Below are 25,969 nucleotides of genomic sequence, written 5' to 3' on the forward strand. Positions count from 1 at the left end.
GAAAATACAACTAATTAAAATTACCTACTATATTTACTAAATAACTTGTTGTTGTGGTTCAGTTGTTAAGTCATGTCCGACTCTTCGTGACCCCATGGATGATAGCATGACAGGCCTTCCTGTCCTCCGCTCTCTCCCGGAGTGTGCTCAAGTTCATATTCATTGCATCGGTGATGCTATCTAGCCATCTCATCCTCTGCCGTCCCCTTCTCCTTTTGCCTTCAATCTTTCCCAGCATCAGGGTCTTTTCCAGAGAGTTTTCTCTTTGCATTAGGTGGCCAAAATATTTGAGCTTCAGCTTTAGTATATGTCCTTCCAATGAGCAGTCAGGGTTGATTTCCTTTAGGATTGACTGATTTGACCTCCTTGCAGTCCAGGGGATTCGTAAGAGCCTTTCCAGCACCACAGTTCGAAAGCATCAATTCTTCGGCGCTCAGCCTTCCCTATAGTCCTGCTCTCACAGCCATACATTACTACTGGGAAAACCATAGCTTTGATTAGACGGACCTTTGTAGGCAAGGTGATGTCTCTGCTTCTTACTATGCTGTCTAGGTTTGCCATAGCTTTCCTCCCCAGGAGCAAGCGTTTTTTAATTTCATGGCTACGGTCACCGTCTGCGGTGATCTTGGAGCCCAAGAAAATAAAATCTGTCACTGCTTCCATTTCTTCCCCTTCTAAATACCTCAAACTTAAACACACTTATTTGGAACTCAGTCCTTTTAACTAACTCTAATCCTATCTACCTTTTGTAAAAGTTCCATTGAAATGTGTGGGACAATATGTACGTCAGAGCATACATTACATGATAAAAAAAAAATGAAAAGTTGTTAACTTAAAATATCTAAAGAAATAGAGAATATTGTAATATTTATTGGTGACTCCAAATTCAGAAATAAAATGAAAACTTGTTTTCTCTTTACAGCATTATGACCAAGGAAGAATCTTACAGGGAAGAATTTAATTATGACAGGATGCCAACTTTGGAGCGTGCAAAACAAGAGAACGGAAATTATGTTCCAGATATTAAATCGAGTGATCTTCAGCTATCAAAGAGGTTTCATCCTTGTTTTAGTTATAAAACATGGATCTATTCTTTGCTGATGGGGGTAAGTATGAAATGTTATTCTGGCCCAGTCACACCTGAATAGTTAGGGCTGTGTTGCATAGCTAATGGAAGATAAAAAAAACATATTATGCATGAACATACAAATTACAGTTAAATACACATGCACAACAGTAGCAGCAGCGAATGATTTTGAAGCACCAAATGCAGACTGGAATAAATGTGTCTTCAGGGTTTTTTTTTAAGCCAGAAGTGAAGAGGCCAAAGATATATTCTTGGGGAGGAAGTTTCAAAGGTGTGGGGCCACCACTGAGAAAGCCCTATCCCTAGCACCCACCAGCATAATGGCTGTTGCTGGTGGGCCAGAGAGTAGGGTTTCTCCAGGTGATGTACATCCTATTCATGTCTACTCAAAAATAAGTCTCACTGAGTTCAATGGGGCTTACTCCCTGGTAAATGGATGTAGGATCTTAGCCTTAAATCATATAACCAAGAAGAAAAGCCCATTCAGATCAAATGTCCAATATCTTTCTTGAATAATCATGCATACTAATTGGTTGCTATAACAAATATAACATATTTGTTCGCAACTAAATAAACTCTTTATACTACGTTGGAGTATAATATAAAACAGCCTTTCCCAACCTGGTGACTTCCAGATGTTTTGGACAAGATTTCCATTATCCTTGACCATTGGTCATAATAGGCTGGGACTGATGGAAGCTGTAGTCCAAAACACCTGGAGGGCAACAGGCTGAAAGGAAGGCTGATCTAAAAATTCCAGTCATGCAGTCCACACTACAGAATTTATGTCTACAGGCCAATTCATCCTAACCCCTGCTGGAAGCCAGCTGAGGGGGATTAGGATGGGGCAGAAATGCACCTCCGGCAGAGAGGAGTTCTGCCAGTGTCCCTGTACACCTGCAGAAAGCTCTGTAACTCAGTGTTCCTGCTAGTAGAAAGGGCCCAAACAGGACATTCTGGGAGAGTGTTGTACAGGCTTGGATCTCCTGGATCCAAAGCCCCCTTGCTCCCCTATCATGGCCTCAGACTGGGCCCAGAAACTATACCAGCTTGAGGATTAGCTTGAGTGAGAGGATTTTTTTAAAAAAAGAAAGGGCTTTCCTTGGAAAAAGGACCCCACCTCCTGCTCTGGCCACAGCAAGCCAGTAAAACTTTGGAAGTGGCAGATTGTCTGCAACATAACTCCCCACCCTACCTCCTTAGGACTTCTTTGTTATAGGATCATTAGTGAAATTAAAGGTTTCTATTTAGCTCTCTTTTCACTTAAGTAAGGACATGAAGCAAGATTACTTACTAAAAGGTTAAATAGCCAGATCTGTCATAAAACAATATACAGAAGTTACTGGTCACAACAGTGTTTCTCTATGACATAGAAAGTAAATATCCATGGTGTGTGGTTGACAGAATAAAATATTCACTGTTTGAATCATAATAAATTCAATATATGGCTTATACTGCCATCATCATACGGATAATGCCTGACCAAAAGTCATATATTTGTATTGTCTTGCATAGAATAGCAAAGTGCAACTCAGTGGCTCGGTGAAACACATAGTCAGACCATGATTTGTCCTGCTGTGAAGAGCTTTGGTCTCATGTGCTCCCCCTCCCCTCCTCTCCCTCCTCCCTCACTTTCTGGCTTCCTCTCCATATCAGGCAAGCTATGGTTACCACAAGCTATAACTAATAATCTCCAAATCAGAGTTGCAAACCCAGTTCAGACTAGTTTCCAACTTCCAACTGGAGGAAAACTGTGATTTACAGTAACCATAGTTTGCCCAGTTTGGACTTAATGGCAAACCATATTTATTGAAAACCAGAAAGTGAGGCAGGGAATCGGAGAGCATGAGAGGAATGGGACCATTTGGACCTGAAGCCTGTTCATGACAGCTAAACCATAGTTTAGGTATAACATCTGAACTGTGTCACTATGTTTTATAGAGGGTCATAGAGGGTCAGTTTATGCACATAGAGTTTAATATTTCTGTCCGTATTACATTCGGGATACTACATGGGCTATTTTAAAGGGATGCTTAATGTAACTGATTTTTAAAGGTTTTTTTAAATCAGATTTGAATTTAAAAAATCATTTTAAAGCAATATGATTGATTTTTATCCATTGTGAAATGGTTGCGGTTTTTCACAAGTATTGATTTTTGATTATGCAGGCTAGCATAAATTCAACGTCATGCTGCCATTTTTCCAAGCAATATAGACAATACATATAAGCCACAATAATGACTCCAATGTACAACGATTACCACTGAAATAATATTCCCTGGTTTGATTTATTTTGTGTTTGCAGGTTTGTTTTGTGTACGTTTTAATTATCTTAACTTTTTATGATACAAAACTTTTATATCAGGTATTACTGAACTCTATCAGTAAGAACAATCTATATTCTGATATCTATTTGAGGTTGGTTGGGGGGACACAATATAGATTGCAAGCCTAAATATACATATCTAGGAGTAAGTTCTGTTGGACTCTATGGAACTTACATCTGAGAGATCATATATAGAATTGTGCTGTTCATTTCATTGCACATTGTATGTGGGGGTATCAGTTTACACAACCTGTGTGTGTGTCCAGGTAAGGGTCCAGTGAATATGAGCTCCAGCTGTGCATATGACTTAGCTGTTGACTTCTTCACTACTTGTTCAGACCACCATTCAGTGCGCAATAAGGAGAGTACATTTCTTCATTCACCTTGTCACAAACTGAATGGTTGTCTAGGCAAGCAATGAAGTAAGTAAAATGACACTTTTGCTATATTTTTAGATGGAGCATGCATTCATTGCACCCTCCTGTCAGCATGTGTTGAAGAGGGTCTGGGTATGTCATGGACTTCAAGGATTGGTTTTACTGATTATATATTATCAGTTCCAGCTTCTTATAACAGTTATCAATAGTAACAATTGCAAACTTTATTCCCTTGAAGTTAATTTGAGTAATTAAAGTAGTTTTCTCCCCTGAAACTCCCATCATGCTATGTGCAGCTCCAAGATCAGTGAATGTGAATGAAACATCTTATCAGAATTTCACTTCTGGTAACCACTTTCACCTTTACTAGTTTAGCTATGGACTTAAGTAGTCAAGATTGTACCCAATATCTTTGTAAGCCCTCTTATTAACAATACTGTTAATAAACGTTCACAAACACTGGTGAACTTAAGGAAGATAAATATCTTTACCTATTTAGAAAGATGTGTTTCCCCTTCTGCAGGCTCAAGAAGAATAACGAAGGTCAAAATTAGCAAAAGAGAATGCAGTCTTTATATCTTGAAATTTCCCCAACTTTTTCTGATTTAGCCCTGAGTCCCAAAGGCCATCCCAAGAAAATGTTGCAGTAGTTTGAAAAGGTATCAGACTTGTACTTAGGTGCTGGCATTACAGGCATTTGATAAGTTTTTTAACTTTGTGATGAATTTCTGGGGGGTATAACATATAATGAGAATGAAGATGAAAAATCTAGCTGTTCCTTGGCAATGTTTTGCAAACAAACGTGGTCACAACAATTTTAAGAATAAATTGAAGAATTTGCCTATTTATTAACAGGTGATCTTGGTCACTGGAGCTTTCAGTGTACTTTTATGACAAAATAAATGTGTAGCAGTAGTACTAATTGAGGTTCCTAAAGATTTTCCCTGAGTACTTTACTAACCAGAACTGTTTTGTAAATGCTTTGGAATGCATCACTGTATAGCCACAAGATGCAGACAAGCTGTCTGTTGTTGTTTAGATATTTCCCTGTGCCAAGAAAGAAGCTTGTTTTCTTTGGTTAGCTTTAATTTACTACTTTTGTGAGGTTTTATTTTCTCTAAAATGTTGCTGCCAGTGACAGCTGACAATCAGTGACAGCTGATTGATGTTTATTTCTGAATTTTCTGTTGATAGAGGCAACATAATAAGGGTGCCATTGGTTATTTTTTATGAACATACTGAGCCATTGCAGCATATTCAAATAATCCTCGCTAAAGAAAAATTAATCCCAGCTAAAATATGTAGACACTAATGGAAATATTGCTTATGTGCCTGGGAACAAATGATACTTTAAGGAGGAGAGATGGCAAGCATGGGAAGGGGCTGGAAAAAGAAATTACAATGAGATTGTTTGGATGATACTTTCCCCCCTCACATCTATGTGACCTTGCACAGCCATTCCCATTGTGCGTAGAAGGTAGCAGCTGCTTTGGGAGGTCCTGAATTATTTAAAGGTAGAATTTCCATGATTCTACCAGAAGTTAAAACCCACTAGAAAGCAGAACCTATATTGCAGGCTCAGGAATAATCCCACTTTCAAATAAACACGGGATTTCCCAGTGTAAGCATCACCCTCTTTGTGTGGTGATGGGGAGCTGGTAGAAGGGACACATGCACCCAATATTTGCTTCTATTCTCACCATGTACAGAGGTGAGGTTGGAAAGGTATTGCACAAACAGGTACACAGAGAGAGAGGCAAAAGAGAGGCCAATGGAAAGAGAGTGCTTTGTGGAGACAGTATTTTCACTGGAACTCTCAAGCTGAAGAGTTCTACTTAAACCCTCTTCAAGTAAAATGATTTGTGAAGAACTGATTTATTTTCAGGGATTTTTTATTTTGCTGTAGGGCAGGGCAGAACTACATGATATGTGCAGAGAAAGGCACATATTGGGTGGGAGATTTGGAGCAGAGAAGCATCTGGAAGGAGGAGTTTTGACTTTTATTTTGCCCTCCTCTTCTGTGCGCCAGGTTTCTCCCACCACTGCCTCATGCAGGGTTTTAAACACATTTGCCACCATACTAAAATCCTTCTGGTGGTGTGTAAAAGCAATGGTGGGGGTGGGGAGGTGGATTTGGAGGGGAGAAGTGGTGAAGTTTAAGCAGCCCTCTTCATCACTTCTTCTCTCCAAAATTCCCTCCTGAAGTTTTTTCCTTTGGCCATTTGTTACATGTGTAGGGCTGTGTTTTCACCAGCGATTTACTCCAACATGCCTGTGCCATGGGGTCTCTGTAGTTCCATGATGTCATGGCCATTCAGCCCCAGTGTCACATTTTATCGCTGAAAAACCGCTTCTTCTAAGACTGCTTATAGTCCGACTTTTCCCAGTTATGGTGGCTCCATTACTGACCTGTTTCTACAATCTCACTGGGTTCGCTGTCTTAGTCCTGCCCATGGGGTGTGTAGCCTGGCCTTTGTGGGTGTGTCACTCTGACCTCAGTGACCCAACCCTTTCCCTCCCTGTTTTCTGGAAGCTTCATCGCCGTTTTGGAGCAGGATGCCAGGGTTGTTGTTGTTGTTCAGTCGTGTCCAACTCTTCGTGACCCCATGGACCATAGCACACCAGGCCTTCCTGTCCTGCGCTCTCTCCCAGAGTGTGCTCAAGTTCATATTCAAGGATGCCAGGGACCAACTTTTAAAACATCATTGAAAATAAGCACTAGAACACAGCCCATGACCCCAGTCAGGGGTGTTTTCTCCCATTGTGCTGAATGAGGCTTGCCCTCTCAATGACCACAGAAATGACAGAGAAGCCCCTCAGTTGACATGGCACATATCAAAGCCCTTGGTTCTTGGAATTAGATTAAGCACAATCTCGAGGCTCCAGTCCATTGCCTTAGGACACAACTCCTTCACAGCTTCCAAATAAAGATCCTACGTGTTAAAATGGGGGCTGGTTTCACTCTCTTTCCCACAACAAACCCATTACTGTCTTGTCAGAAGCACCTCCCATTGCAGTTGATGAGGTCCTCTGGGTTAAAATAGGGGCTAGTTTCCCTCTTTGTGTTCTCCCCCACTTCACAGGTTGTGTGAAGGAGAGGGGGGGATGATCCTGGAGGGAGCAGTCAGGCAGAGATGAAAAGATGCACACATAAGCACCTGTTTTAGGGGCAAGAAAGAACGTTTAAAGGAGTGTGGGATGCTCCAGACACAGAGCTTTGATTTTTCACCACTTCATTAATGCATGATTGAGCTCTAAATCCCTGTTTCAGGCACAACAAGGAAGGTCTAAAGGTGTGTGTGGGGGATGCTCCAGACACAGTGCTGTGATTTTTTGCTCCTTCTCAAAAGCAAAACAAAAGGGCTGGGAAGGCAAGGAGGAGCCTGGCCAGAGTGGGAAACTTCAGTGGGGCAGAGGGGGTGAGGGAGGGGGGAATTAGAAACAGGAGGAGTCAGGAAAACAGACTGGGTAAGCAGACCCAACCCACTGCAAAAAGGCTCTACCCAGCCATCAAGAGAATAATGCGATTAGGGCTCTGTGGAAACAGCGCAGCCCACCAGGGTACAACGATGATAGACTGGGTCCTTTTGGGACATGGAAACACCCAAGATAGAAAATGCGCTTGGGGAAACAGTGCAACAAAGTTGGAAAAGAAGTGAAGGCGATAGTGTGGAAACACACCCTATGTCTGTACTGAAATGCATAGTAAGTCTGTAAGAAAACCGTGTGTGTGTGTGTATATTTTCCGTACAGCTGTAATGAAAATAATGACATTTCTAAATAAGTTTCTTTCCATGGTTGCACACCTGAAAATGCATTCCCACAGAGGAGGGAAATTTACTTGTTTGTGTGTATTGACATCTAATTTTCATCAGTTAAGTTTGAATACTTAAGTTGTTGTTCTTTTATGCTGTCACTGTGTAATAGTTCCAGGACTTGGAAGCAACAAAACATGTTATTTTGACTTTAAATCTTTTGATGTTTGGATTCACTGTCAGTACTACGGAGAAACCATTATTAAACATTTCAGTTGTGTTCTGTTTTTTTTTTTTTTAACTGCCAACTTTCACATAGTTGTTTAGCTGTATAATTTTTACCAATATATTTCTTCATGTCAACTTTTTGCATTTCAGACTTGCATACTTGTTACCTCTGGATTTTCACTTTATTTGGGGAATGTTTTTCCATCTGAAATGGATTACTTACGCTGTGCAGCAGGTTCCGTAAGCATTATTTTTAATTGCTGTGGCTGTCTGAAAATATAAATTAGAAATATAATTTAAAGTGAAATCCTTTGAATGTTTAGACAGAAAAAGTCATATAACTCCCAGCATTCCCCAGCCAGCCATTTCTGTCTAAATATGCATAGCAGTGCCACTTAGGGTGCAATCCTATCTAGATAGATGGCCGCCTCCAAACTCGGAGGCAACCACCTATCCAAAGCAAGGCAGGAGAAGCACGTGGGGATTGTTCCCTCCATGCCTCTCCTGCCCTGCTATTTCGCAGGCGGACGGAGGGAGAGGAGGCTGCTGCATGACACATAGGATGTGTTGTACACACAGATCCGCTCTCCCTGCCCCAGAACACCCCCCCGACCCTTTTCAGCCGCTCCGCACTCCTCTTCCGCGTGCGAAGCACAGGGCTTCTCTGTGCTGCCTGAGAGGCAGCGCAGATGGGAGGAGGTCGTTTTTCCAGGAACTGACCTCGGAGCACGGGCTCTGAGGTCGGTTCCCGGAAAACAGCATATCCTATGGCCGTCTAGCCTCCGTCTAGGGCCATAGGATTGCTCCCTTAAATTATCTGATTTCCATTATGCTTCAAAAGTCTTATACATAACTTTTGCCAGAATTAAACTACCGACATGAAAATTCCTCCCTTGTCAATTCTTGGCTATTGGTTACAAATAAATGTTTTTCTTTAAAACAATTTGTACCATTTGGTAATTAAACACATGTTTTTTTCTTCGCCCAAGTGCTTTACAGTATTAGATGTAGGCTTGAATCCAGATTTTGCCATACACAGAGTAAACTCATAAATTTCAGTATTCACAAAACAGCTCTAAATCCAGTGAACATTAGTTATGACTAAGGCCCATTGACACCAGACGGACTTAAATTAATTATGACTCATTTGTTTTACTGTGAGATGTTGTCACAGGTAACGTTAGTTGGATTGGGCCCCAAATCTGTGAGTGGGACTCAACATACCTTGAGTTGTCCTGGTAATGAGAAGGTGGGGCTCTGGAGCCTAGCAGCAGCATTGGAACTATTCAAAACACACACACACACCGTATGACAGGCATTAAGCCCATATCAATGGGCATCAGTGGAGATGGTCATCCAACACTCTTTCTGTTGACCAGGTCAAGCAGTGATAGTGGCTGGGACAGATTTAAAGGGGCAGAAGTGCCTTGCAAGGGGCCTTTGTAATTGTCCCAGAAATGGAAGTATAGAGGTGGCATGCACTACAGGCCTTCACTGCCAGTCTTTGCTGTCCTAGGTGGGAATGGGCACAGAATCAAAGAAGCATAGCTGTCACTACTTCAGAAAGGAGGAGGAAAAGGAAAGCCACAAGAAAAGGCCAATGGGAGCCACTTATGGACCATGAGAGACATTAGTTTATCCTGAACTGGGTGAAGCAATCCTGGGGCAGGAAACCCTTCTCCCAGATATATTGGTGCAACAGATCCTGACCCAGCAAGTCCAATGGTGCAGGTGCAGGGTAGGAGTAAACTAATTTTGGAGAGGAAAAAAGCCTGTGACTGTATCACTAAGCTATACATAAAATCATATTTACCTGCTATCTATCTGGCCTGGTTTGCATAATCACCACAGCTTAAATAAGGCATGGTGGCTTGTTTAAGCCCCAGCGCATGTTGTGTGCCATTTGCCTAATTACCCACCCAGGTATGACTTATGTTGTTTGAACCCAGGCAGCATGGCTTGTTTGTTGGGTTATTTGAGGGTTATTTCCCTCTCAAACAAGCAATGCTGCCCAGGTTCAACCAACTCAACAAGCTGCACCCAGGCGGGTACTTAAGCAAATGGTGCCCAGTGTGTGCCAGCACAGACTGTGGCTTAAACAAGCTGCAGTGATCATGTGAACCAGGTCAATGTGTCTGTTGTGTAATGGAGAATGGGGCATTAACTAAGAACCCATGGATCCCAATCCAGTTACCTTAAATAGTCAGGCTTTATCTCTCAGAGGCATGTTATCTCTGTTCACAGCAAAATTACAGTTTTAAGTTTTCCTTCCTTTGTTGCTTGCCCAGTAAATACCCAAGCTACATTAAATGTTGTAAATTCCCAAGCTACATTAAACGTTTTGGCCACAATCTAATATAGAGTCAGGCATTGTTCATTTAATTCAGTGTTTCCATAGGTTTAAGTGTGTCCATCCCTGCATTGGATTGTGGCCTTTGTGGTATTTCTTAAACCATTCTTATTTTGTATTATAATTTTTCATAACTGTAACACTTTTTAGGGTACAATGTGCTTTCTAGTGAGCCAGGATCAATGCTTCTGGTTTTGTGTGCCCAGGAGCACTTAGATATGTTTCCCAAACTTTACACACTCCCTTCACTTTAAGTGATTTTCACAGCAACCCTGCATGATCATTTAAGCTGAGAGATAGCAGGCTTGCTCAAACCTACCCAGCAAGCTTCATAGGTGATTCAGCAGTGGATTACTATGTTCAAATAGAACACACTGTCAATTTTATCATAAGTACTATACTCGTGGGAAATGTTTATTACTCCTGAAGTTCTGTAGGTTGTCCTCTTAATTTTCATTCATTTTTCCCCCTAGTGTATTCCTTCAGCAGCTGTGAGTTTTGCCATAGCTAGAAACAAAGTTAATGTGGTAAGTGCTTTGAGTTTGCAATGGCTGTTAACATTAAATTAATTACTTTAATTAAAATACAAATGCAGTATTCTTATTGTTTTTACAGATACCCAATTTTCAGATTCTATTTGTTTCTACATTTGCGATTACAACAACATGTTTAGTTTGGTTTGGATGCAAACTTGTCCTGAATCCTACAGCAATAAATGTGAGTTGTAAATAACAAAGATAAATACTTTATTTACTTTTCTGTTTGATACTGATTTGCTTCTTTAATTCATCGTATATATAATATTTAAACAAGCTGATCAGACATGGTTTGAAGACTGTTTTGTTTTTCATATGGATAAATTAATAGTATTATCTGTCTTTAGGATATAATCAGTAGATTGGATGCAGTGCAAATTAGTTGCACAGGTCTCAATGAAATAAATGGGACTTAAATTAGCCATCACTAACTTTTCACATTGATTTCAACTGGACTTAAGCAAAACTAACTACTGGTCTGCAAGGAGGTCAAATCAGTCAATCCTAAAGGAAATCAACCCTGACTGCTCATTGGAAGGACAGATACTGAAGCTGAAGCTCAAGTATTTTGGCCATCTAATGCGAAGAGAAAAGTCACTGGAAAAGACCCTGATGCTGGGAAAGAGTGAAGGCAAAAGGAGAAGGGGACAGCAGAGGATGAGATGGCTAGATAGCATCACCGATGCAATGAATATGAACTTAAGCGCACTCGGGGAGAAAGCGGAGGACAGGAAGGCCTGGCGTGCTATGGTCCATGGGGTCATGAAGAGTCGGACACGACTTAAGGACTGAACAACAACAACAAAACTAACTTGCTTTAGATTCAGCCCAAATTTTCTGCCTAGCAGTTAATTTCTTTGCAAATTGAATGTTCCGTTCTTCTGTATTTGGTCTGGTTCACCCATGCATGTACATCACTTGATTTCTAAGTAATTAGTAATCTGTAGCTGAATGTTTTGAACCAACTCGGTTGAAAAGCATTATGTTTGAGGAGTCTTTTGGGTGACACGAAAGTTCTGTCTGTCTGTAGTACTTTATGTATGATGGTTAATTCACATGCACATTACCACTTGATATGGCAGTCTTCCTGTGTAAACCAGCTCCTTGCTCCTCTGAGGTACTGCTTGAGACCCCAAAACATTTTAACATTATTTCAGCATACAGAAAAGTTGAATGGAATATTTTTGTGCATGCTTGTGTTTCCCTAGACACTTTCTAGGAAAATAATTCTCATCTTTTAAATATTGGTATGTACTTGGGCATTCTACTTCTGCTTATTTCTGTACTATATTATTCATGGTTCTTAGAGTTCAAGCCATGAATGATCAGACATATTGAAAAATATACCTTCTATAACTCAGGAAGTACCCCTCCCCAAACCCTACATATACAAATCTAAATAAGTTGAAATGTAGGTGTGATTCAAAAGTTACATTTGCAGTATGATAGTCATTGAAAAACCAGAACATGGTTGACACTGGGTATTTCCAGATGAGGCTTTTATTGTGCAATCACCCTGCCTTGCCCACTGGATTTTATGGTGGGGTCCACACAACATCATCTTCCATTTGTAACCCTCCTGTGTTTTCCCACTGCTGTCTTTTTTCTTACAACAGACCATCAGTTAAGGAGGGAAAGACAGAATTGCTGCACAGTGTCTTTGGATTGGTAGCACTAGAAGCCCCTCCATCTGGAAGGTTCCCTCTGTTCCACATGGAAAGTTGTTTGTGTAAAATGGCTTTCTATGTGGTTCAGCCAATATTAAGTATGCCAGGCCAAACCCCTTATTTTTGAGGGGTTGTACTGGAATGGTGAAAACCAGACAAACTGCATGAGAAGCCACTTCACATTAACAGCTTCCCATGTGGAATGATGTTCATGAGGTTGCATTTTTCAGTGGCTTCCATTGCAAATGTAATGTTTGGGTTTGATAAAATGTTATACATACGTTGATATTAATCTACAATATTACATACATTTTTTGCACAGATAAATTTCAACTTGATTCTCCTAATACTACTGGAAATGTTCATGGCAACTACTGTAATCATTTCAGCTAGGTCTAATGAGGAATGCTGCAGCAGGAAGAAAGTAAGTTTTTACTTTAATATTTTTAAATAGTTTAATGCTTCAACATGTATCACATAACTCTTTTTTTCTACAATCTCTGCCTTCCTTCATACGTGCATAGGGCCTTAGACAAAAGCTGCCCAATGTGATTCCACAATATAATGTAGTCAGGATGGCACAATCAATTCAAGGGATCTGTTCCCTGTATTCTATTGAATATTGTTCCTTAGGGCACATTTTAGCTGGGGAGTAACTTCTGGGAACATCCTTAATCCATTCCATTTTTATTTCTGTTTTTTCTATGGGAATTCAAGCTTTGCATACAGATATCTGCCTGGTACTAAGATCAGGGCCCAATCTACATGTGGATTTTATTATGGTGCTGCTGCGCTTTGCACATGGGGACAACACATGACATTACTCCCTCTCCGCAACAACTGCAGATTTTCCTCCCATAAAAGCCGCATTTTCGCGAAGACGTTTTGTGCGAATTTTCCCTTTAATGCCGCTTCTATGAGGTTCTGTTTGAGTGTGCCCCATATCCCCAAATTAAAAGTGCATTACTGGGTGTGGCTAGGGGTGTGTCTGTGCCCTAACACTGCAGTGTTTTGATGTTGCATCAGCGTAAGTGGGCTGTCATTTTAAAAATATTAAAAATATTTCTTCCTGCCTCAGTCCTGCACACCTCCGCATCTACGAAGGTTCTATATCCAGTCCTTCGCAGCTTTGTATAATGGCAGATGCAGATTCAGCAAGCAAGGGTCATGGCATTTCTTGGAAATACTTAAAAATCCTCAGTCTCTTCAACATGGGTGATGGTGGGGGGTCAGCTTAGGTTGAGTCATAAGAACATAGAGTCCTGTGGACTTATTTCTTGGGAAATGATAAACCACGGGCAAAAGTGAAGCCCAATTGAGTGCTGAACAAACCTCTGGGGTAGGAATATCACCATGGTGTTTTTTAAATTTTTTCCTGCTTCAGTCCTGGGTACCACTACATTTATGAAAATTAAGGCTGAGTGCTGAATAAATCTCTTAGGCTAGAATACCATTGGGAGGTAAATCACAACTCCTAGTCTGGAAGTAATGAGGTGACATGACCTAGAATGATGAGTCTCATAGCATTACAAAGCAGGGAAATGTAAATGCACATCTGCGGATGTGTGGAGAACAAATTAAAAAAAAAAAAAAAGGAAGGTTCATCATTCTGATGTAACATTTATACCAACATTAAACTGTGTATGACATGATAGAGCAGTACTACTCGTGTCGCAATAGTTTATGACGTTCTTTTCTACTTGTGGGACACTGCCCACACAACCCCGAACAGTTTTAGGTGCTGTTTGCCCTGTGAAAGTGTTTTCTTTTAACTGTACACACTGCATTACCTGGCTATGTGTGCCAAGGGTGGAGCAAATCTGAATGCATGAAAATCCAGTTTTAAATTGAATCGCCTCAGAAAGCGTCTCTGTATAGATTGGGCCGAGAAGATTCTTTCTTTGTTTTTAAATAGCACATACTTTTTCCAAAAATTAAATCAGTATCCATCTTATAATATCTACAAATAAAGAAAATTAACCTTTGCCTTAATAATTTTGTTATGAATGTATTGGGCATTTGTAATTATAGCCCCAGATAATACAACATCTACATATGGTGCATTGTCAGTAGCTATGCTAACATATTCATCCACATAGGTTTATGACGCCGATAAAATAGTATCTCTTCTAGTTTGTGTTCTATGCTGAAAGGACCTCAAGGGAACTAGGACCTTCACCTAGTTTACTTGTATAAGATAAAACCTGCTTGCAATTTTGTAGAAGAATAAAACTACAATCATAGAATAGTATGGTTGGAAGGGGCCTACAAGGCCATCGAGTCCAACCCCCTGCTCAATGCAGGAATCCAAGTCAGAGCATCCCTGACAGATGGCTGTCCAGCCTCATCTTGAATGCCTCCAGTGTGGGAGAGCCCACCACCTCCTTAGGTAATGGGTTCCACTGTCGTATTGCTCTAACAATCAGGATGTTTTTCCTGATGTTCAGCTGGAATCTGGCTTCCTGTAACTTGAGCCCATTATTCCGTGTCCTGCACTCTCGGATGATCAAGAAGAGATCCTGGCCTTCCTCTCTGTGACAACCTTTCAAGTACTTGAAGAGCGCTATCATATCTCCCCTCAGCCTTCTCTTCTCAAGGCTAAACATGCCCAGTTCTTTCAGTCTCTCTTCATAGGGCTTTGTTTCCAGTCCCCTGATCATCTTTGTTGCCCTCCTCTGAACCCTCTCCAGTTTGTCTGCATCCTTCTTCAAGTGTGGTGCCCAGAACTGGACACAGTACTCCAGATGAGGCCTAATCAGTGCTGAGTAGGGGGGAACTAGTACTTCCTGGGATTTGGAAGCGATGCTTCTATGAATGCAGCCCAAAAGAGCATTTGCCTTTTTTGCCGCCACATCACATTGTTGGCTCATATTCAACTTGTGATCGACAACAATTCCAAGATCCTTCTCGCTTGTAGTGTGGTTGAGCCACGTATCCCCCATCTTGTAACTGTGCATTTAGTTTCGTTTTCCTAGGTGCAGAACTTGGCATTTATCCCTATTAAATGTCATTTTGTTGTTTTCTGCCCAGCGCTCCAGTCTATCCAGATCACTTTGAATTTTGTTTCTGTCTTCCAAAGTATTAACTATCCCGCCCAATTTTGTGTCATCTGCAAATCTGATCAGCATTCCCTGCACCTCCTCCTCCAAGTCATTAATAAAAATGTTGAAGAGCACTGAGCCCAGGACTGAGCCCTGCGGTACCCCACTCGTTACCTCTGCCCAGTTTGAGAAGGTCCCATTGATAAGCACTCTTTGAGTCCGATTCTGTAGCCAACTGTGGATCCACCGGATTGTTGTTTCATCTAGCCCAATTTGAGCTAGTTTGCTCATCAGGATATCATGGGGCACTTTGTCGAAAGCTTTGCTGAAGTCGAGGTATATGATGTCTACAGCATTCCCACGGTCTACAAGGGAGGTTACTTGATAAAAAAATGAGATCAGATTTGTCTGGCAGGACTTGTTTTTGACAAATCCATGTTGGCTTCGAGTAATCACTGCATTGTTGTCAAGGTGCTTCCAGATGGATTGCTTTATCATCTGCTCCAGAATTTTCCCTGGGATTGATGTCAGACTGACTGGTCTGTAGTTCCCAGGTTCCTCCTTTTTACCCTTTTTGAAGATAGGGACCACATTAGCCCTCCTCCAGTCATCTGGCACTTCCCCTGTCCTCCATGATTTCTCAAAGAGAATAGACAGCGGTTCTGAGAGTTCTTCTGCCAGTTCCTTTATTACTCTAGGATGCAGTTCAAATCCTGGAGATTTGAACTCATTCCAAGTAATTAGGTGCTCCTTGACCATATGCCTATCGATCTCAAGCTGCAATCCTGCCCTTTCAGCCTGTACTTCGCCTTTGCCGGGGGGTCATAGACCCTCTTTTGGGAGAAGACTGAGCCAAAGTAGGAATTGAGCACCTCTGCCTTTCCTTTGTCATCTGTTATTGTTTTGCCATCCTTATTTAATAGCTGAACCACCATTTCTTTCCTCTGTCTTTTACTATGCACGTAGCTGAAGAAAGCCTTTTTGTTGTTTTTAGCATCCCTCGCTACCCTCAGCTCGTCCTCAGCTTTAGCCTTCCTGATGCCACCCCTGAAATTCTGTGCTACCTGCCTGTACGCTTCCTTTGTTACTTGGCCTTCTTTCCACTTCCTATATGTGTCCTTTTTTGTTTTCAGGTCAACCCTAAGCTTTTTGTGAAGCCACTTTGGCTTCTTCTGTTGTCTTCCACCTTTTCTTCTTGTTGGAATTGTTTGTGATTGTTCCTTTTTTAAAAGCTTCCACCCATCTTGGACTCCTTTTCTCGTTAGCATCGCTTGCCATGGGACCTTACTGATCATTGTTCTGAGTTTATTAAAATCAGCTTTCCTAAAATCCAGGGATTAGCGTTTGACTACACTCGGCTTTTGCTTCCCTTAGAACCAGGAACTCAAGTACAACATGGTCGCTTTCCCCCAGAGTTCCTGTAACTGCTACTTTATCCACTAAGTCATCTCTGTCGGTTAGGATCAAGTCAAGGATAGCCGATCCTCTAGTTCCTTCCTCTACTTCCTGTAGGAGGAAGTTATCTGCCACACAAGTCAGGAATTTCCTGAAGGGGCCATGTTTTGCAGAATTTGTCTCCCAACAAATACTGGGGAAATTGAAGTCCCCCATTACTACTACATCATGCTTCCTTGAAACATTGGCTATTTGCTTTTCAAAAGTTTCATCCTCGTCTTCTCCTTGGTTGGGTGGCTGGTAGTAGACTCTGACCACCAGGTTCCTTTTATTCTTTGCTCCATTTATTTTGATCCAGATGCTCTCGATGGGGCTACCGAGCTCATCCTCCTGTATTTCTGTGCAGAGATATGTATTTTTCACATACAGTGCAACCCCACCTCCCTTTCTGTTCCTCTTGTTCTTTTTGAACAAGTTATATCCTTCAATTGCTGTATTCCAGTCATGAGAGTCATCCCACCAAGTCTCAGTTATACCTATCAAGTCATAATTTCCCTCCTGTATTAAGAGTTCAAGTTCGTTCTGTTTGTTTCCCATACTCTGGGCATTAGTATATAGACATTGAAGACCATGTGCTTCATAGTCTGGCTTTCTTCCTACATGTGTCTGAAGACTATTATTGGGCGCTATCAGAGCTGTTCTCTCGGTTGCAGTTCATGCGCCTACGTCCATTGTTACCCCCAACATTACATCTCCCTTCCCCGTAGGATTCAGTTTAAAGCCCTCCTGATGAAGTTCTTCAAGCTGTGGCCAAACACATTCTTCCCATCCTTTGTGAGGTGCAACCCGTCCCTTGCCAACAGCCCATCTTTCAGGAAGTATAGCCCGTGGTCCCAGAATCCAAATCTCTCTCGTCGGCACCACCTTCGTAGCCAGTCATTCACCTGGAGAATTTTTCGTTCCCTTTCTATCCCTCTTCTAACTACTGGAGGGATGGATGAGAAAACTATCTGGGCCCCAAAGTTCTTCCTTCCCAAAACTTCAAAGTCTTCATAGCTTCGCTTGGCGGCATCATTTGTTCCCACATGGATGAGAAGAAAGGGATACCTGTCAGTGGGCTTTATGAGTGCAGGCAACTTTTCAGTCACATCCCTAATTTGTCCTCCCGGGAGACAACATACCTGGAGAATCCACGGGTCTTTGCAACATACTTGGGTCTCGATCCCACGCAGCAAGGAGTCTCCCACTACTACCACTCTTCTCTTCTTGTTGTTGTAGGCCTGGGTTTCATCGCCTCTGTTTGACTGACCTTCAGCTTCTTGCTCACTCTCATGTAGGTTCCCCTGTGATTCTTCCTCTGCAGGCTGTCCTCCAGTCTCATCCGCAAGTACCTGGAATCGGTTCCACAGCTCCACTGCTTCCACTGGTGCAGAGTGGCGTCTAGTTCTTCTCCTAACTGTCACCCTTTTCCAAGGAGTATCCTCTACTCCATTTTTCTTCACCTCAGCATTTCCCACTGCCTCATCTTGCTGTTGCCCACTTACTTTTTCTTCCAGCAGCGTGATCAACTTGCACTTGTTGCAGGTGTAGGCCAAGTTGTTCTCAGGCAAGAAAACAAACATGGCACACACCTTGCAGGTCACCACCACTGGACAGTCCTGTCCTTCCATTGCCTCTTTTCCCTTTTTGTGTCTAGCTTTGTGATTGTTCTAGACTAGCCTGAGCCTGCTCCTCTACTTAGTAGAGGTTAAAAGCAGAGTCCCACAAATCTCCAACATTTTATAACTAACCTGGATTGGATCCAGAGGTGCCTTCCATGAATGGGAGGCCTCTTCTCTGAAATCCAGCAGTATGCTTCTGTTAACACAAGGCATTGCACAATCCCTTGCACAATGACTTATGATACATTCTTGCACAAGACATTGCACAATCCCATGCACAAAGTCTTCCACAATGTCTCAGGATGCCTGCTTGCAGTAATTCCATGTTGTGTGAAGTCTTCCACTAGTTCTTGTGCAACAGTTTGCAGAACAACACCACTGCCAGAGTTTCTTTCAGTGGTGTATCTCTGGATCCAACCCCCTATCCATATAATCCTCCCTCTGAGCACGTTCTTTTATGAATGGCTGTGGCACTTCAGCTGCGGTGCTTCAGCATGTGTAGGTCACACTGAACAGGTACGTGTGTGTAGAGATGGGGAGAGAGATAGGCATATATGGAGATAAAGATGCTGTCATTAATTTCTTTATGCCAAAGTAACTTTGCATTTGTACTGTGTCACAGAGGTGGGACTAGGAGGAAGAGGTCTTTCTTGTCGGCTTTCCCAATCCCCCTAGCACACATGCTCAGGCAATCTGACACCGGACACCCAAATTGTGAGATTTCTTTATTGCAGGGAATCCCATGGCAAAAGCTTAATGCTTACACTCTTCAGAAATCATACAGCTTATGGTCAGTAGCTATAGGCTCTATGTAATTCCAGAAGAGTCCAAAGCTAAACACTACTCCCATGACTGAGATCCTCAACACCGTGGTTTCTCTGTTGCTACCTCCACGGTTCTGAACACAAGGGAAGGGACTCTGGATTCCTGGGTACCTAACCCAGACAATCCTTTCATGGGGTCCCAACCCCAGACATGGAAAGGGAATGATTCCTGGAATGAGCCCATCAGGCAATAAAGGGATAACTTCTTGAAAGGCCTAAACAACACACACTCATAGACAGTCCAACTTTGAATCTTTTGTTGATAAGGCCAGGCTACGTGGTCAAGGCCCATCAAGATCAAGGGAAGGGCATGCTCACACATGCAAGAAGTTCCAGGCCACCACTTCTGCACTGGCAACTCCACACTGCATGAGTTCTGACAGAGGGAAGTCCAAAAGTTGTAGATCAAACCCAGCCTGCTGTACACTGAGCTGACTACAAACACAACTCACAGCAACAAGAGTTCAAGTCTATGAAAAGCCTCACAGTACTTTTCATGGCATGTCCTTAACAATCCAAAGTTCCAGTCCATGTGCAGAGTGCCTCCAAAAGCCCAGATGATAATGGATCCAAACAGAGAAGGCTTCAGGCAGTGAAGACGAGATGTTCCTAGCAAAGGTTCTTTGCCTTTGCATCAGCTTAAAAGGGAAGGCATAACTGTAGGACACCTCCTCCAGATCCCTTCACCGACAAGGGCTTTTAGTTTTTCAGCAAGGCCCCAGTCTGAACAGGGCGTCACTGCTCAGCCCTCCAGCAGTGACACTTCAACCTGGGTGACCCTTCTGCAAACTCTACCCCACCTCTGTCAGGTTCTTATGGACAGCTTCCAGCCTCCCTGCCTGCCAAGGCCAGACCAGCAGGTGAACAGGGTGTTAGGTGACTCCCTCTGGCTCTGCTCTGAGAACACTGACAGAGATAAGCTCACACAGACTCTGACATTTCAGAGGCTGAATAGGCCCAAGCCCTTCCAGGCTACTTCCAATCAAATCCTGGCTATAACCTAAAAGGCCCACTGCAGTACTGAAGCTGGGCCCTGACATTTCTCACAAATATGCACAGCATACACAAATATGCAAGCTGTGGGTGGCATGAGTTTGAACATGGGTGTCCCTTTTTCTGAATGTAAACTCAAACAAATAAAATACCAATATTGTTCTTTCCATCTGCAGGTAGCTTGTACTAACTACTAACACTTGGTAAGTTAGGGCACAATCCTATGCATGTTCAGGCAGAAAAAAGTCCTACAATTCCCAGCATTCCCCAGCCAGCAAGGCCAGCTGGGAAGACTGGGAGTTGTCGTACTTTTTTCTGTCTGAACATGCATAGGACTGCACCCTTAATTGCTTACTCTGATTATCTTTTTTTCCTCCCTTTTAGACAACTGTGTATGATAGTACCAGCACATTGAATAATGTCAGCTTTCCAACATGGATCCTAAGATCCTATTCAGTAAGAAATCTTTGTTTTATCAATGTTTATGAATCTGCTATGAATCTGTTATTATATCCAAATTCCAAGCAAATTCTCCTTTTTTTAGGTAATTGAAGTGATTATTGGAATTTCTGCTGTGTTTGGTGGAATAATCGCTTTGAATATGGATGTACTAGTCTCAGGCCCATATCTTTCAGTAACTTTCTTTTGGATCTTAGTGGCTGTAAGTATTATAAAACTGAATTATATTTATAAAATAGTATGCTTATTTTTATTTTTAATGCATTTTTTAAAAAAATTACAGCTGTTGTTGTATGTCTATACATTAGGAGGTAAGGACTGGATATTCTAGTTATTTATGTAAAACATCCATATTATTTCTTTATTAACAACATTTATATGTCTTCCAGTAACAGTGTTCTTTAGAAATAAGAGTCTGGAGACATTCGTCCCACCTTATAGGAATTTTGTGGAAAGGGACCCATGTCCTTTGTAGCTAGGTACATTTCCCGCCTATTCTGTTGTGCTCAAAACTCTGGATTCAGAAAAGTATGTGATCTAGTAAGAAGAAAGGAATGTGAATCAGAGAAAATATAAATAGCTTCTTAAATTTATACATATATAAATAATACTAAAATTAATTAGTGTAAATAAGAGTTTGAGATTGTATCTCCCCATTAAGGCACACTTTCCTAGGAGTAAGCCCATTAGATACAGCAGGAACTACTTCTGAGGAAACATGAATGGGTTTGCACTGTAAATCAGTTATGTGTATAATGTGTTTTCTATATTTTCCCTTTATAGGAAATAAAAAGTAAATCCTGAAAGTGCAGTCAGTGTAATCATCATGTTTGCTAATCACTGCTCTGCAAAATGTAGCCTGTCTGAAGATCTGAACATTTCCTCATGTTTGGTTTCCTTTTAGTGTTTTCCCAGTGCCATCGCAAGTCATGTTGCTGCTGAATATCCAAGTAAATGCTTGGTAAGTGTGTTATTAAAATAGATGGTAGCACGTCAGTGGACGTGCTACCATCATGCATGTTTTTGCTGTTACAGTGAAAATAGGTCCAGTAGATCTTTATGAAAACAACTAGACTGATCTACCCCAAACCCCTTTCCTTCAGGCCAGAGAGAGATTATATTTTCACACAGTTTATGAAGGTGGCATAATGGAACAATCACTGCCTCTTATGTGTACATTGATCCCACAATGCTTTCCAAAAAATTGGCTTTGCAGGTTTTTATATTGCTTCAAAAACCTATTTGAGCAGAGATGATAGTGGGACAAACAATTCTGTATTTCTACTTCCCAAAACATTTCAGCCTTCATTTATTGCACTTTGATCCTCTTCCTTCCATCAAACTCAGTATTCTAATTTTTCATCTTACTTTGGTATGTAAGTGGGTCTGTTGGGTTGGATGCTGTTCTTATTCTGTTATTGTGTTTTTAATTCTGTTTTGCTGCATTTATTTTATTGTTTTAATCATGTTTTATTTATGATTGTAAGACCTCTTCAGTGCCATTTTCTTGGTAGAAAGGGTACAAATCAAATAACAAACAAATACATCTGTTTCATGACTCCATCGCAATGTCATAGTTATACATCTCCTTGGTGGTCTATTTTTTGTTGTGACAGGAGGTTGACACAGGGTAATCTAAAAGCATGTAACAGCACAATCCTATACATATCTACTCAAAATTAAATCCCATTGAGTTAATTGGTACTTGCTCCCAAGTAAATGTGTATAGGATTGCAGCCAAAGTGAATCGGTAGTCACATTTCTTCCCAGTCTCGGTATGTACTGTTTTACGCTGCCTTTTCCCCATTTCTATTATGTTGGCTTTCCCTCATACTGGCTACTGTCAGAAGCTCCACTGTGCTTAAAGAACTCAGCTTCTAACCTTTGGATTGGGGCCTGTGCCTGTCTCAATATTAAAAAAAACCTTGGGTGCTCTAAACATACACATATTAATATCATCAGCCCTAAAATATTACTCTTACGTGAATTGTTAATATTTCATATTCAGTGTTCTCTGCAGGCAAAGCTTAAATTTTGAATTCAGTAAATAAATTATTGCAAACTTCATTTACAGAAGTTTATCATATACAAAGATACACACAACTATGAATCTTTTTGTTGTTGTTTAACAACTGCATATCTATCAATATCACAATTTTGTCTTTAATTTAGGTAGAAGTCCTGATTGCCATAAGCAGCGTTACTTCTCCATTACTATTCACAGCTTCAGGATATTTGTCCTTCAGCATAATGCGCATTGTTGACATCTTTAAAAACTACCCACCAACGGTTAAAGTATGTATTTAGCTACTGAACAAATAATGTAGGTTCTTGTGAGTGTATTGTGAATAGGGCCACAATGTTCAGTGCAAATTACTGATTTGTACTCTAAGAAATCATAGCTTTTATAAATGCTGATTCAGTTTTTCTGACTTATGCGACTTTGGAGCACTTAGGGACAGAAGTAGGAACACTGTGTTGTGTACAGGCAGGAGTTCTTTGGAGCTGAGGCAGAGAAATTGTGAGTCAGGAGCCAAAGGGAAAGCAAGATCAAAAAGGCAATGGGAAGAAAGAATGTTGCATATTTATTTAAACTAACCAGTCAATATTTGGCTACAGGTCTACCATGATTTTACCATATAATTTGTAAGAACGTGATGGGGACCAAGTCAAGGCTAGTGAATGTTATGTTGCATTTTTGCCTGTAATGCCATTTGTGCAATTTCTTGTTCTTGGGATGTTTTAGAGATGTTTATCAGTCGATTGAAATCTATTTACGTTTCAACAGTGAAAATATTTGCTTCCAAATTTGCATACTGCCAAAGATGTCAGTTTCAGGAAATAATTTAAGTCACGCTGTAAAGCATGACAAGTTTCTTCTTGCCCGCTGTGGTAACTGAATGTGCTAGTACTTCTAATCACAGATGTGGAAAACAAGTGTCTCAGCCACTTTAAAATATGAGATTTAGAAGTACAGTATATTTGGCAATCTTTAGACATAATACACTACTGCTACTGTTTGGATTATACACAAATAATTATTCTTTGCCATAAATATTATTCTGTGCATTGTAAGATTAAAACTGCAGCTTTAGTCACTGTTATCTAAAGGAACTGCCTGCCAATTTCTGTGCAGTGTTAGCAATTACTCATAGTAAGCATATGCAGTACATAAAGATGTATTGTTTTCAGTTGTTAAAGACAAGCTACTATCATGTTTTCCCCATAGCTATTCTAATGAGTTGATAACGTGTACAGAAAATGTGGTCCTGTGAATGTTATCTATTTGTGTGTGCATATGTGTTCGTTTAAAAAATAAAACTATCTCAGTTACCATCATGAGTTTTTAAGGGGGTCTTAAGTATCCAAATTAGAAATTAACAAATACTTTAAGAACTGAGGCTGTGGCTGCAGTCTTCCAATTACATCAAAGCAAAATGTGTGAATATCACATCCCTAGTCTGTGGAGTTTGAAATTTGAATTTCTTGGCATTGAACAGCCTTGCAGGAAACCAATGTACAGTCCAAAGGTGAGCTCCAATGTGCTCACAGTAAGTTGCATTTCAAAGGGTATTTAGTGTGTTTCTGAGAGCCACATGTTTAGGTTACATATGAATGGAACACAAGGGGATTCCTTCAGAATGTAAAAAGGAAATAGCTATAGTAACACTCCCTTAAATAAAGTTCCCTTTTTAAAGAAAACAATGATTTGTTCAAGTGAGCAGGAGTGGTTGGCTGGTGGCTCTAAAACCATAGCCTTCCCCAAGACAGGTCTATCAGGCCTCTGGTAGCCCTACTGAATTTCAATTAAGGCATGGTACAAAGTTTGCCCACATTTTGACTTTTAAGGAAAAGAAAAAGTTTCGAAACCCTAAGAAATCAATAAATTGTAACATCAAAGTATAGACTGGGTTGAATTCAGAGTTCCATGAACAAAGTTCCTCATGGAATGGGGTACTCTTTGGTCCCCTTGCCTCTTGCAACCCCCCTGCATGCTCCAAACAACTGCTCCAGAGGTAAGGAGGACCCTCCAGAACATGGGAAACTGCAGAAGAAAGGGAGAAATGGCAGAAATAGCCTTCCCCTGATTTACATTCATAGAAGCCTCCAGTGGATCCAAATCCCTTCCAAGAACGAAAGGACTACTTTTAGTTCAATTTATTGTCTTTATTTCCCGCAGTTTGGAAACTTTTTGTTCCTTTCAAGTCAAAGGCAAACTCTGTAAATCTGTTCAATCTGTAACATATGTATGTAATAAGTAAAGGTACTTGTGCTTCATACCTAGGAAGACTTTCCTAAGAAATGGTAGCAAACTATACCACTGGCTCCCAAAGCAATATTTGGAGAATAGAATGGCCCTTAAGAATACAAAAATTAGCTGTCCCTGAAACAGAGAAATCAGTAAAACCATACCATGGGAAAAACAGAGCAATGTGATCTTATGGCACAGAAATGTGCAGAAGAATTGGCATATCTAAAACTTCTTCTGTGTACATATTAATTTTAGCAGTCTTATGATGTGCTCCTCCTGCTTCTAATGCTGATGCTGTTAGTTCAAGCTTTCCTGACCACTGGCACTGTCATACTGTGTGTAAACTTCAAAGCAAAAATGAAAATGCATGACTCATTGTGGTCTGTGCCACAAATAAACAAACAAGAGTACAAAACAACAGAGGTGAGTAAGTTCACACTATAAAATGTATCTGAGCCTCGAATGTTTCTGATCATTTAGGTCTTGTTTTCATCATTCTTTAAAATGTGGATGACATTTATTTATATTAGAAGAGTTATCATCACACCTTAAATCTAGTGATGGGTGGACAGTCTCTTCCCAACACTATCTAAATTTACATTGTAAGCTACTTGGGGCAGGAAACTTTTTCTTGCTTATTTTACTCTGTAAAGTGCCATGTACACTGATGTTGTCATAGAAATAAATATTAGCATGTTTGGGTCAATTTATTGGAGTAGGATATGGAATGTGTTTGTGAATTTTAAGTATAATTTAAAAGATTTAGAAAACTATAAAATAATTCTTTCTTGTCTAATAATGATACATTTATCATAGTGGGAGCGGGGAGTTCTTTGCAGTTCTGCCTGCCTCATATATTTTGGTGTCAAATTATATGATCCATTGGATGTGTGATCACATTTCTACATCTTTTTGTTTGAACTAGCAGTTGCAGGAAGCCCTTACTTGGATTGAGATGGGGTGAGGTGTTTTTAACCCTTTGCTCCCATGCCATTTTATCAATGAAAGTTGTCCCCTT

The 25,969-nt window shown here is 40.9% G+C and overlaps 1 protein-coding gene across 1 annotated transcript in view; it reads left to right on the forward strand.

Annotated features, from left to right (window-relative positions):
• Window positions 1-25,969, forward strand: part of MLC1 (modulator of VRAC current 1) — a 36,080-nt gene that overhangs the window by 7,764 nt on the left and 2,347 nt on the right. The window contains exons 3-12 of the mRNA XM_084810898.1: window positions 923-1,106; window positions 7,924-8,013; window positions 10,597-10,650; window positions 10,739-10,840; window positions 12,649-12,750; window positions 20,625-20,696; window positions 20,785-20,901; window positions 21,604-21,660; window positions 22,872-22,994; window positions 25,207-25,374. Coding sequence (XP_084667024.1) covers window positions 927-1,106; window positions 7,924-8,013; window positions 10,597-10,650; window positions 10,739-10,840; window positions 12,649-12,750; window positions 20,625-20,696; window positions 20,785-20,901; window positions 21,604-21,660; window positions 22,872-22,994; window positions 25,207-25,374 — 1,065 coding nt within the window. The 5' untranslated portion in view covers window positions 923-926. The remainder of the gene's footprint in view (window positions 1-922; window positions 1,107-7,923; window positions 8,014-10,596; window positions 10,651-10,738; window positions 10,841-12,648; window positions 12,751-20,624; window positions 20,697-20,784; window positions 20,902-21,603; window positions 21,661-22,871; window positions 22,995-25,206; window positions 25,375-25,969) is intronic.

The sequence above is a fragment of the Heloderma suspectum genome, chromosome 7, assembly GCF_057233095.1.
Source record: "Heloderma suspectum isolate Gila_16-S chromosome 7, 16-S_ref, whole genome shotgun sequence".
Taxonomy (NCBI): Eukaryota; Metazoa; Chordata; class Lepidosauria; order Squamata; family Helodermatidae; genus Heloderma; species Heloderma suspectum.